General features: G+C 41.6%; 7 protein-coding genes across 7 annotated transcripts; all 7 read left to right on the top strand.

Moving 5' to 3' along the window:
* Positions 1 to 276: 276 nt before the first annotated feature.
* On the top strand, positions 277 to 1,095 carry TM35_000091730 (uncharacterized protein; the record flags this gene model as incomplete). The annotated part of the gene is made up of 1 exon (XM_029024412.1): positions 277 to 1,095. One exon carries the CDS (start codon positions 277 to 279, stop codon positions 1,093 to 1,095), a length of 819 nt encoding a protein of 272 aa, XP_028884189.1.
* Positions 1,096 to 1,759: 664 nt separating this feature from the next.
* Positions 1,760 to 3,658, top strand: TM35_000091720 (putative nuclear cap binding protein; the record flags this gene model as incomplete). The annotated part of the gene is made up of 1 exon (XM_029024411.1): positions 1,760 to 3,658. One exon carries the CDS (start codon positions 1,760 to 1,762, stop codon positions 3,656 to 3,658), a length of 1,899 nt encoding a protein of 632 aa, XP_028884188.1.
* A 530-nt stretch (positions 3,659 to 4,188) lies between these two features.
* Positions 4,189 to 4,602, top strand: TM35_000091710 (uncharacterized protein; the record flags this gene model as incomplete). Its single annotated transcript, XM_029024410.1, has 1 exon — positions 4,189 to 4,602. One exon carries the CDS (start codon positions 4,189 to 4,191, stop codon positions 4,600 to 4,602), a length of 414 nt encoding a protein of 137 aa, XP_028884187.1.
* A 448-nt stretch (positions 4,603 to 5,050) lies between these two features.
* Positions 5,051 to 6,712, top strand: TM35_000091700 (putative flagellar radial spoke protein-like; the record flags this gene model as incomplete). Its single annotated transcript, XM_029024409.1, has 1 exon — positions 5,051 to 6,712. The coding sequence occupies one exon, from the start codon at positions 5,051 to 5,053 to the stop codon at positions 6,710 to 6,712; it is 1,662 nt and encodes a 553-aa protein (XP_028884186.1).
* A 649-nt stretch (positions 6,713 to 7,361) lies between these two features.
* TM35_000091690 (putative phosphate transporter) lies at positions 7,362 to 9,344 on the top strand (the record flags this gene model as incomplete). Its single annotated transcript, XM_029024408.1, has 1 exon — positions 7,362 to 9,344. One exon carries the CDS (start codon positions 7,362 to 7,364, stop codon positions 9,342 to 9,344), a length of 1,983 nt encoding a protein of 660 aa, XP_028884185.1.
* A 927-nt stretch (positions 9,345 to 10,271) lies between these two features.
* TM35_000091680 (uncharacterized protein) lies at positions 10,272 to 11,003 on the top strand (the record flags this gene model as incomplete). The annotated part of the gene is made up of 1 exon (XM_029024407.1): positions 10,272 to 11,003. One exon carries the CDS (start codon positions 10,272 to 10,274, stop codon positions 11,001 to 11,003), a length of 732 nt encoding a protein of 243 aa, XP_028884184.1.
* A 569-nt stretch (positions 11,004 to 11,572) lies between these two features.
* On the top strand, positions 11,573 to 11,938 carry TM35_000091670 (Golgi vesicular membrane trafficking protein; the record flags this gene model as incomplete). The annotated part of the gene is made up of 1 exon (XM_029024406.1): positions 11,573 to 11,938. One exon carries the CDS (start codon positions 11,573 to 11,575, stop codon positions 11,936 to 11,938), a length of 366 nt encoding a protein of 121 aa, XP_028884183.1.
* Between the last annotated feature and the right edge of the window lie 529 nt (positions 11,939 to 12,467).

Genomic DNA, 12,467 nt, shown 5'->3' with positions numbered 1-12,467 from the left:
ACTTGCTACAAAAAAACAAAACAAAACAAAGAAACAGAAGGTGCAGGACGAAACAAAATGGAAACTCCAGGAAATTTGAAAGAAAACAACAACAACAACAACAACAGAAAAAAAGGAGAATATCTCATTGTTTGTATTATTCTTATTATTCTTGTTATTTGGGAGTACTGGTTTCTCATATGGGTCGTTTTCACATTCTTTTTTTTTCTTTCTTATTCTTCACACTACCACAAAAGGTAGAAAGACGATAAGGTCAAAAAAGACACTAGACTTATAATGTTGCTCTTGTGCGGCAAGAAGCAGGGAAGACCTGCAAAGATAGTCCTATCAGCAGCATCTGCTGCTTTATTGATGCAACGCCGGCATGTGGAGTACTGGGGATCTTCGGTAACAGGGCGTACACAGCCATATGCGCAGGGAGACATGCTACCGCGAGTGGACAATACTCGTCACGTAATTAACAAACCATCTAGCACAGCTGCAAGCCTTACGGGAAATCATTTGGGTATTGCATATGATAGTAGCAATATTTTTTCTGTGGAGGGATACAGTCAACTGGAAAAGGAACATTACCAGCCATTGCGTGGAATATCACGGTATAAAGTGGGACCTTTTTCTGAGAAGGATGGTCCAAGAGTTCGAAAGCTAATGGAAAAATTGGAGGCAGATATAACGGTTGGTATTGATGCCGCATGGTGGGGAGCTGTTCTTAAAGATTTTCCTTCCTTAAAGAAACCATGTACCCCCGAGTTTAAGGAGGAATTTGCACAGTTCTACAAGAGTGCTTTTTCAGTAGCACATGATGAAGATGCTGTGACTGCTCTCGCCGTACCTTTTGTACGTCGACAAATGCAAGAGCATTTCATCAGTTTTGCCATGTTTTGGCGCATAGCCGAAAAATTAGCAGATGCTTTGGGAAAGGCATCTGGGGCTCAGCATCACGAAAAACGTATTTCCCGCATTGCAGTAGAGCGGGTGACGAAGATAGCACTTAATACCATTGCGGATGAACCATGGGCACATCAAGATACCACTAGCCCTTTACTTTTCGATATTTCAAACTTTGGGGCGTGGCATGAGGCTGGTAACTGGTAGATAGAGGAGGGTAGTGACATGAGTGCATTAGAGAATAAATTAAAAGATATAGCAGAAAAAAGAAATAATGAGAAAAGAAGGGTTTGTTTGGGTGTGGACAAAAAAAGAAAAAGGTGAGAGGTAAAAGGGGGATTTATCGGGATATATGTAGGTTGTAGAATAGTGTTATTAGCGTCAGTTTATTTTGAGTTATAAATGTTTTCAGTGGAAGAGCATTGTCGATGGCTTCTTTTTTTTTTTCTCCCTTCGGCATAAAGTTCTGGTGTTTCCCCATCACAGGTACGGGGATGAAAAGTGTGTTGTAGGCACGTACCTCTCTTTCTCTCTGTGTGTGTGTATGTATGTATGTATGTATGTGTGTTTCTCTTACTACACATATGCAGTACCTCATGAACTAGAAGTAAAAAAAAAAAACAACAACAACAATTGAAAGAAGTGCAAAACCATTGTTCGTTGCAGATAATTGGTATTGTGACTCCGCGAGAAAAAAAAAAAAAAAAATACACACACACAATATTTTTATCCATAAATATCAAGCGAATCTTTTCTTTTTTTGTTTCAATTATCATTGTATTTTTTTTTTTTTTTAATTAAATTCTACTGATTCTAAGGAAGGAGAAGAGGAAGAAAAAAAAAAAGGTAAAGGCACACGTTTGAAGATTGAATGAACGCACGTGGTCGAGGCGCTGTGGCATTTCGTGGTGGACGAGGCGGTCGCAGTGGCGGTGGTGCTGGATTTGGGCGTGGACAAAGCCGTGGTCGTGGTGGACATTCATTTCGCGGTGGTGCGGATGCACCGATGAAGCGAGTCGTCAAGTCTTTAGATAATAATAATAATAATAATAATAATAATAATAATGGGTTAACTTCAGCAGGTTCCACACATACCACACCTGGTAAGCAATTCACATCCCAACAACAACAACAACGTCATGTTGTCACAACAGTGACGGATAACGGTACAGAACTCCCCAAAAAACTCAATAATAAAGTATTTATTGATGGTTTACCGTACGAAAATAAAACGGGAGATGGTTCAAGTGTAGAAGATGAGCTGATGCAGTTTGCTACTGCCTGGAGAGTTGGTAAACCCATTCGTCTTATTAAAAAGGATGGACAAGGATTCGGTTTTTTGGTTTTCTTCTCACCTCACAGCGTCGATGTGGCGGTACGTGTTTTAAACGGGCGTAAGTTCCTCGGTCGCACACTGCGCGTGGCACTTCCAAAGGAGAAGAATGGAATCACAGATACAATGAACAACGGTGGGGATGCGGATGGAAAGGGTAGTTATTCCCGTCAAGTACTTCTCTCGGACTTGGCAAAGATTACACAAGCGGAGATCATTCGAGAAATTCTCAGAGATGTAGCCCCACAACTGGAGAAACGATTGGAATCTGTCAAGTTAACATCAAATAACCGAAAAGCATTCCTTACATTTATGTCTAATGAAGACGTAGAACCCGCTGTGAAGTTTCTTGATGGCTTGTCTATGCTGGGCCGTCGCATTGCCGCATCTCCTGCTGCAGCCCCGGGTACATTACCATACTCAAAACGAGCAAACAAAAACACTCCACTTACAGGGCGTGATGCAGATGGAACCACAACAAAAGAGAGTAGCGATCACGATAACAATGATGATTATGAGAATAATGATGAGAATGATGTGGCACCGGTAGTGCCGTTGGGTATGGAGGCACCACCCACTCGACAGGCGGTAAAACGCACAGAGCAAACAGCAACACGTAAAGAAGGAAAACCAAGTAATGTAACTGGTGTAACAGAAAAGTACAATCTACTGGATAATGGTCCAGCAGAGGTGTTTGTTGGAAATCTTGGCGATGAGGTAACGGAGGCACAACTCCGTAGCCACTTTTCGGCATGTGGGAAAATCACAGAGTGTGAGATTATGGTGAATAAAAGTACACGTCTTCCTACAGGAATCGCACGGATCGTTTTTGCGCTTCCTGCGTACGCTGCCTATGCGCAGAAACATTTACATGGATCACGTCTGCATGGTCATATACTTCGTGTTGATCGTGGCGAAGAACCAAGTGCGCCGCTGATGTCAGAGTTAGCACCAAACGATGATGAAGAAGAAGAAATTGACGAGGATGGCTATATGGAGCACTACGGCGTAAAAGATAAGGCTGCATACTTCAAGGGAACTTCACTTGAGGAGGGACGCAAAGGTAAAGTTAAGGGTAAGGAGAAGGGCGACAAGAAAATCAGCAGCAGCAGCGGCGGCGACAGCAGTAACAGTAACAGTAACAGTAAGGATAAAAACAGTAAACGGGTAAGAGAGACTATGGTAGATAGTACAGAGAAGAAGAAAAGTAAGAAGGAGAATACAGAAGGAGACTTTGTGGTCTCTGCTTCATTTCCAGCAAGTGGTGCCTTTGACGATGACGATGATGATGAAGAGGAGCACTTCCATGATGTGGATGATGTGGATGAACCAGTAAAGTCCAATGCGGCCCGTCGCGGTGTAAAGAAGGGCAAATCAGGAGGATCAATGAAGCAGAAGGTGAAAAAGACGACAAAGGCTAAGAAATCATCCAAGTGAAGAGGTTCTATACTTTTCTCACTATGATGATTTCTCTTTCTTTATTCCTTCCTTCTCCAGGAATCGTCAGTTCGCCATGCCGCAGGAGGCATTAACTATATTTTATTCGGTGTGTTTAATGGAAGAAGTATTATTCGTGTAAAATTAAAAAAAGAAGAAAATACAAAAAAAATCCGAATTCAAAGAAAAAAAAGAAGAATGCGTGAAAATAGATTATCCTGGCTTGGTTTCGTAACCAATTCTAATTACAAAAAAAAAAAACTTGTATTCCCTTTAATATGAGATGTTATATACACATATGTATACATATATATATATATTTTTTTTTTTTCTCTTGGTTTCTGTTTCTATTTATCCTGCAGGAAAGAAATTTCTCTAGTGGTGGTGGGATTGCCTGGGTTAGTGTTATAATTTATAGAGTATATAGATACTGTTGATAGCAGTATTAAGGTGGTGTGTGCTGCCATATATATATATATATATATATATATATATATATATATTTGTTTATAAATAACATTAGTTAGGGAATGCCACCAGTAACGGGTCGCCCGGTTGGCAGGGCACCACAACCACACCCTATTATCCGCCGCACCCGTAGTTGGCGGGGTATCATGCAGGTTCGATTCAACGACACGCGTGCAGATCGAAACAAGATTGTCCAACAAGCCTTTTTTTGGGCTCCAATGAGAATATTTGGAATTTGTTTTGTAACAACGACAGTAATGTACTTTACATTGGGTCATGATCGATTTATGCACACTCTTTTTGGGTATGAGTCTGAGATGAATTATGAGGCTCGCGTAAACCCTGGAGCAAGTGTTATGTTTTCTGAAACAATGCTAGACAAGGATCGCGCCTGGAAATCACCCGTGAGAGATTTGGAAAAACCACTGCACCCGATACGACGATTTGATGTACTTCGTGATCCAAAATCTGCATAAGTGTGGTACCTCAAGCATACATACATACATACATACGCACAAACAAAACAAAGTAAGACAACATCAAAAAAAAAAAAAAATACATACATACATTTACCTCTCTTTTCCTATTATCGTTTTTACTATTATTATTATTATTATTTTTTTTTTCTTGCTCCTCCATGTGGTTTGCTACACTTGTGCAAATGATGTATACCCGAGTAAAAGGGAAAAGAAGAGGAAAAAGAAGGAAAGAAAACAAAAACAAAGAAACCCAAGATTCTATCACTGGTGGTTTTATTTCTTTTTATTATTTTTAATGGTTATTCTTTCTCTCGTTTTGTTACTCTTTCTTATATTGTTTAAAGCTTAAAGAGCATTAGCGCTCCTTGTAGTACGCAGGGTAAGGTAAACTCTAGATTGCGAACGAGTCATCAAAGGTTATACTCCCCACCCCCTTCCTTAAGTCATGACGGGACTCACTGAGGATGAGATCCGCGCCTCTCCGTTGTGGCAGCACATGAAGAAGGTCCTCCTGCACGTTGTGCAGCAGCAGCCGAGCCGGGCGCTGGATGCGATCGTCCCCGCCTCCTTCACCGTTCAGACCGGCGGGGCCGTCCCCCCGCGCGCCGCCCCCGCCTACGCGGACCACCACCCGAAAGTCGTCCAGACCGTCCCGCCGGATGCTTTGGAGAACTTGCGGTGGGCGTCGAGTTTCGCGTCGGCCCTCGCCCCCCCGCGGCCCCGGCGGCCGGCCCTCGACGCGGAGGAGGGCGACGCCCCGCCGCCCGAAGAGGCGGAGGAGTTGGACGCCCCGCCGGGTGAAGTGGGCGACGTCGTGGCGGAGCAGGCCGTCTTCAACGCCGTCGGCGAGGGACTGCAGCCGGAGGAGGCGTTCCGCGTCGTGGTGGGAATGAAGCAACTCGTACGGGGGGAACCACTCGCGAGTGTGCGCTTCTGGGGAAAGTTCATCGGCAGCCGCGCAGACTACTACGTCGTGGAGGCAAAGATAGATCCGGACCGTCTGCCAGAGGAGGATGAGGACGCCGCAGGGGACAACGACGATGAAGACGAAGATGAAGACGCCGCTCCCATTGAGAACGTCGCTAACGTTTTGTATGATCATGGCGCTAAGGCACACGCTGATACTGGAGTAGAGCCTGCTGGAACTGGTCTTAATGAGTGGGTCTACTATGCCGCAGTAACATCCGATCCTACCCGATGGACACGATTACCAGATGTAACACCAAATCAAATCATCGCCGCCCGTCTTATTCGACGTGGTTTTACAGGGGATTTGGAAAGTTCCGTTGACACGCACCCACGTTTCCCAGGAAAAGAGATGAATTATTTACGAGCACAAATTGCTCGTATCAGTTGCACCTGTCGTGTGGCACCGCGTGATATGTACACAACAGAAGGAGCTGTACCAGAAGAAGAAGACGAAGATGGAAATCTACTTCCTCCACCCCTTACTGTACCAGCCTATACCACCTTACCACCACTTAATCCACAAGAAGTACCAGATGAAGAAGATACAGAGGCTATTGAACCGGTAAAATCTTGGTTCTATGGATACCGCGATGATGAATTACTTCAAGGAAAATATTGGGTACACATTGCACCAACGCTTCTGCGGACTGGACGAACAGTCGCCTCGGAATCTGATGCTTCACAGGATGAAGGCGAAGGTGGTATCTCAGAATTTGATCAAACTGAAAAGATTAATCCATTCCTTTGCGAGGTCAGTCGAGATGAACCCTTGAGATTTACCTGTCACAGTCGTAGTCAACTTCCTGCATGGAGTTTTCGTAAAGCATTCCATGATGAGAGCAGTAAGACACGAACATATGTTGCTCGTTCAGGACTATGGCCTGGTGCTTTCACGTATGCAGTAACAGTCTTGGGCCAACCGGGAAGTCGCTACCAGAGTGTGTATATTGGTACAGGACTAAAGAATTTACAGGGTGTCTGCTATGCACCAAAACTCCCACCTCGTTGTCTTGTTGAATATCCTGAGACTGGTTTATTGCTACAACGAGATGGAACAGTGGATGACGAATTGGAGTACGCACCCCCACCGCCAAAGCCGGAAGGTCTTAATGATGAGGAAGAAGAGGAGGAAGATTAGAAATAAGTGGACGACAAGGAGGGAGTTAGATATTACACTACCCCTTCCCTTCCCTTCCCTTCCCTCCCTCCTTCCACTCTTTTGTCCTCCTTGTTTTTTTTCCTACTTTTGTCATTGAATCTTTCTTTTTTCCCGCTGAGTAACGATGCGTTTTTTTTTTGTTACTCTTTGATGTCTATAGCTATGAGAAGAGGAACTCACGGTTTACAACAGGTACACACAAGTACACACACACACATAAGCAACACTGGGCATACATATATGTATGTATATACATATTACAAAACGATGAAAGAAAGGAATTGCAATGCATCAGAAGTGATGTGTACATGTATGTTTTAAGTCTGTACCCTCTTGAAGAAAGCATGAAAAACCAAAAAAAAAAAATAAGAAATATTCAGGATTAATGTGTTTATGCAAATTTGTTTGAGGTTTCTGTGAAATAACATGTATTTCTTTTATTTTCTTTTTTTTTTTTGTTTTCCTGTTTTACTTCTATTACACAAGAAAAAAAGAGTGTGTTTAACATATACAAACACATTAACGAGAGTAGTAAATTTACAATTACTAAATACCTAATAATATTCTCAAGGGTAGAAAAAGAATAACAAACAACAACAACAACAAACAAAAGAAAAAAAAAAAATAGATGCATCCTACGTGCGACCTTCCGTTGAATCGTTCTCTGCCTCTTGTTTGCATATGTTCACTATTCAGTTTCCTCTGTGGTGTTGGTATTGGCGCAAATGATCTAAGTGCCAACTTCGCCATGGTAGTTGGAAGTGGATCACTTAATATGCGTAAAGCAATTGTTTATTGTACTCTGTTTGAACTCTTAGGTGCTGCTTTTATGGGTGGACATGTCAGTGGAACAATTCGTAATGGTATTGTTGATCCTATCTTATTTAGTAGAGATCGAGATATGGTATTGATTGGTATGACGTGTGCGACTTTTGCTGTTGCTCTCTGGTTGTACCTCTCAACTGTTTTTGGATTACCAGTCTCTATCACTCACACTGTAGTTGGATCTATTCTCGGATTTGCTATATTCTCCAGTGGATCCTTTGCATATGTACAATCACGTGGAATTGTTAAGATTGTAATTTCATGGCTTCTCGCTCCAATTGCAGCTGGAATTGTTACAAGTATTATATTTTACTATTTGCGAAAAAGAATTCTTAAGGTTAAGCGAGTGTCATTTCAAAATGCCTTATGGTCATTACCGTACTGTCTTGCCTTTTCATTGCTTATTGAACTCATGTTTCTCGTAATTGAAAAACCACCCATTCTTGCCGTAACCCTTGCTCAGTTTATGCCTCTTTGGGTACAATATATGCTTCTCTTTGTGGTTATTGTGGGATTTTGTTTTTTTTCCTCTGCAGTTCTTTTCCCTCGACTCGCAGAGGAAGCATGGCGACAGAATTCATTTGTTTGGGAATCCGATGTATTACGTACAGAAGTAGAAGCACAAGGTGCTAATAAAACTAAAATGACTAATACTAATATTACTGGAGATACTGCTGCTGCTGCTGCTGCTGCGGATGCTGCTGCTGTTGGTGTAGTTAGACCAACAATGGAGGATACGGCAGTAGAAGAGGAACCCCTGCGGTTTTCATTCGTTACAGCCACAGATCATTCAGCAACCACCACCACACATGATAATGTTTCTGAACGTGCAGATGAGTTATCACTACAAAAAAGTATTTCTACATTATTACATGGAACCTGTGAGTTTTTACAATCCTCTATAGGAGCAACAGATTTGAATTTATTACAACAACAGCGTCGTGTGCGAACCGCCCCAGTGGTACGTCGTTCACCGTTACCAGAACACATGCATGAGAGGGAGGATCCGCGTGGTTTAACATCCATGGTATCACTGACCTCCACACTAGTACCATCCGCAAGTAAACCCATCACCACTTCTTATGGTACTCTGGAAGAAAAGAGAAATGTAGAGGAGGAAGAGAGACCAGTCTCACCACTGGAGGAATCATCTCCCAGTGTAATAGGAGTGGATGATGAGTTTGCAGAACCAGATTGGGGATTAGATCATCCCATGCAACCCATACGTTTTGGTGGACTTCTCATTAAACCTTTTAATCCCCGAGCAGAGTATCTCTACACCGCATTGCAGGTAGTAGCGGGGAGTATGTCTAGTTTTGTCCACGGTGCTGTTGCTGGCGCTAATGCCACTGCCACCTTTGTGATTCTCTACCACGCCTTTGCTGTGGGGGAATTGAAGGAGGAAGATCCACTCGACTCGACTTGGGCTGTACTCCCAGCCATGTTGGGAATTGCCATTGGAATGTTCACACTGGGATCACGTCTCATGAAGACTGTTGGGGTGGAGTTGGTAACCGTCACGCCGGCCCGTGGTTGGTGTATACAAGTAGGCGGTACACTCGTCACGATGCTGCTCACGGGTATTGGTATTCCTGTTTCACTCTCGCAGGCACAAGTGGGCGCTGCGGTGGGATGTGGAGTATTGGATGCTCGTGCGAAAGGTGTGGCGTGGGGAATTGTGTTCAAGATTGTGTGTGGATGGCTAGTGACTCTGGTGATTAGCGCCGTCACAACAGGAGTGTCTATGCAGTTATTGGCTTCTTTCTACTGTATAGATCAGCGTTAGAGGAATGAAATAGCGCCCCAGATATGCAGTTCTCTCTCTCTCCATATATATATATATATGTATATGTATCTGTACATATATTGGTAGTGTTTTATGAGCCTTTGTATTTACTGGGTTTTTTTTTTTTTTTTAGTGTTTATTTTTCTCTGGGTACAGACGATAACGTATTGTTGCTTGTACCAACCGATAAATTTTATTTATTTATTATTATTTGAAATAGTAAGAGACTCTGGTGGGGGGTTGTTTCCTGCTCTACAGCAAAAAGAAAAACAAAAACAAAAGAACACACAAGAAGAATGAAAAAAGAAAAATTAAATATTGTTATGGTTACTATTATTACCATCAGTTTCCTTACTCGGATCGCTCGCTCTCGCTTACTCTTACATTTATTATTTCTTCTACATCATGTGTGGAAAGAAATTTAATGTATGTGTCTTTCTGTGTCTGTGTATATATATATATCAAGTCAAAGAAAGAAGCCTTTTTTTTTTTTTTTTGCTTCACTTCTGCATTCTTTTTTTCGGCTTCTGTAAAGATTGCTTTCAGTCTATAATTTCTTTCTTTCTTTCTTTTATTTTTTTTGTGTTTCTCTCTTTACTTTCACTTTCTCTCTCTCTCTGTTTGACATGTATTCTGCGCTTGGACAACAGACCATAAGTGGCAGAAAGAACAGAAAAAGACAAAACTCACACCTCATCACATAAACCAGAGAGAAAGAGAAAGAAAGAAAGAAAAAAGGGAATAATATTAATATCCCCTTTTCTCCATATCATAAAAAAAAAAAAAAAGGGAAAACATAAAAGAATAGAAGGAAGAAGAAATATTCTCCCCACCCCTTCAACATACATACATACCTACATACATACATACAAACAACCAACTACTATACCCCCGTTCTTAATTAACAACATTCTTTACATTCATCCAATGACGCCCGCCGCTGTGGGAAGTGGGCCGCGCACACGACTGCCGTTTCTCCGCAAAGTTGTGCAGAGTGCCACTCGCCGGCCAAACACACACAACACCGCCAATCCCTTTAAATTATACCCGCCCCTTCAATCCTCAGAGGAGAAACAGCGATTCAGTCAGGTACTGTATAAGGACCCACAGTGTATTATCGTGAATGATGCCTATCCCAAATCCAAACTGCATTGTCTCATCATGCCGTTAGATCTCTCTCTCGATTCCCTCAACGCACTGCGCAGCGAACACCTCCCACTCCTGCAGCATCTCTTAAATGTAGCGGAGGCGTACGTGCAGTTTATTCGCCGCGGGGCATCTGCAAAGGGAACTGCCGCTCTATCCATGATGACAGGATTTCACGCTCTCCCTTCACTACCACACTTACATCTCCATCTCATCTCAATGGACTTTGACTCACCATACTTGAAAACAAAGAAACATTACAATACATTCGCCACTCCCTTTTTTCTCCCAGCCGATCGTGTGATGGAGGATTTACAACAAAATGGATGTATTACACTTAATCAGAATGTCGCGGAGTTGAAAAGAATGGAGGAACAGGAAACATCTTGTCTTTGGTGTGGTCAGGCCGAGAATAGAATACCACAGCTGAAATTACACCTTCAAACATGTCCCAAAAGTCGTGCAGTTTTATCCACAACATCATCATCATCATCATCATCAAAAACAAGTTAAGTGTTCACAGTCAAAGGAACGAGTAAGCAAAGAGAAAAAAGAAGGAAGAAGAATAAAGAATAAAGAATAAAGAAAAAAAAAAAAAAAACGATGGATTTCTTATATTATGTTCACTTAAAGAGGTTTTTTTTTTGTTACCATTTGTTTGGTATTCTTCTTCCCCCTTTTCTTCTTCTTAGCAACTACTGCCTGGGATTACTACTATTATTCTTGAGTTTCTTAATTAGACTTTTTTGTTTTTGATTTCTTTCTTTCTCTTTCTCTTTCTTGGAGAGTGCATCTGTGTTATTTCTTTTTTTTTCTTTTCTTTTTTTTCTTTTAAATCTCAAAACACCTTTATATTTTTCACAGGTTTGCTCTCACGAAGAAAAACGAAAGGGGAAAACACGTTTGTGTGCTTTCGTGTTCCCTTTTTTTTTTTCTTTCTCTTTACTGCTATTACTCGCAGTCACAGAGGGAGTAAGTAAGTGGGAGTGGAAGTGGAATATACACATATATACACATATATACATTCATATACATTCATATATATACATACATATATACATTATCCAAAAAACTACACATCTATGCAGCCGCAGAGTTCCGTGTTCCGCCACCGTGCACGCATGCACGAATCTGCGGAAAGAGAAAACGCACGGGGCGGTGTTATTAGCGAAGCAACAGAGGAGGAGAATGACGAACTCATGCGTGCACTTCTGAGTGATGTGCGTACTGTGCGGCGTCAGTTCACAGCCATGGGGGCGGAGGTGCGGCGGCAGAATTCACTGTTAGATAGATTAGACTCTGTGTTCGCCCGCACACGAATGCAGCTTGGCCGCACACTGCGGCAGTTGGATGTGTCTGGTGTGACCAGTGTGAAGCATATGTGGGTGTTGTTTATCTTTGTCCTTGTTGTGTTTATGTTGATATACGTGATGTTAAAGTTTCGTTAAGGCGGAATGATGAAAGGAAGTGATAGTGGTTGGTATGAATGTATGTGTGTATGTGTATGTTTGGATTGATGATAATGATGGGGTGTTTGTGATCAGAGAGTCTATTATCATTGCAGGAATAGTTATCATTATTATTATCTTTTATTACTATTATCATCAAGATAAATGGATTTCCCATGGTGTGATTCAGTTAAGATCTATAGATGAACTTTTTTTCTTTTCTTTTCTTTCCTTTCTGATACGACTACAGGAATAATTAACCTGAGGGATTTAACCAGAAGGACAATTTAACAAAAAAAAAAAAAAAAACCCTAAGTAAAGACACGAATAGTAATTTAAGTAATAATAAAAATAATAACAATAATAATAACAATTCAACAACTCTACAACTCTACAACTCAACATTAGCAACCTCAACAACTGTTAACAATCATTGATTACAATAAAACAACAAGAATATTAGGATAAAGTAAAACGAAAAAAAAAAAAAAAAAACAAAGAAAAAGGAAAAAAGAAGGACAATATTGAT

Source organism: Trypanosoma theileri (genome assembly GCF_002087225.1).
Source record: "Trypanosoma theileri isolate Edinburgh chromosome Unknown TM35_Tth_9_V1, whole genome shotgun sequence".
Taxonomy (NCBI): domain Eukaryota; phylum Euglenozoa; class Kinetoplastea; order Trypanosomatida; family Trypanosomatidae; genus Trypanosoma; species Trypanosoma theileri.
This window is presented reverse-complemented; position numbering and strand designations above follow the sequence as displayed.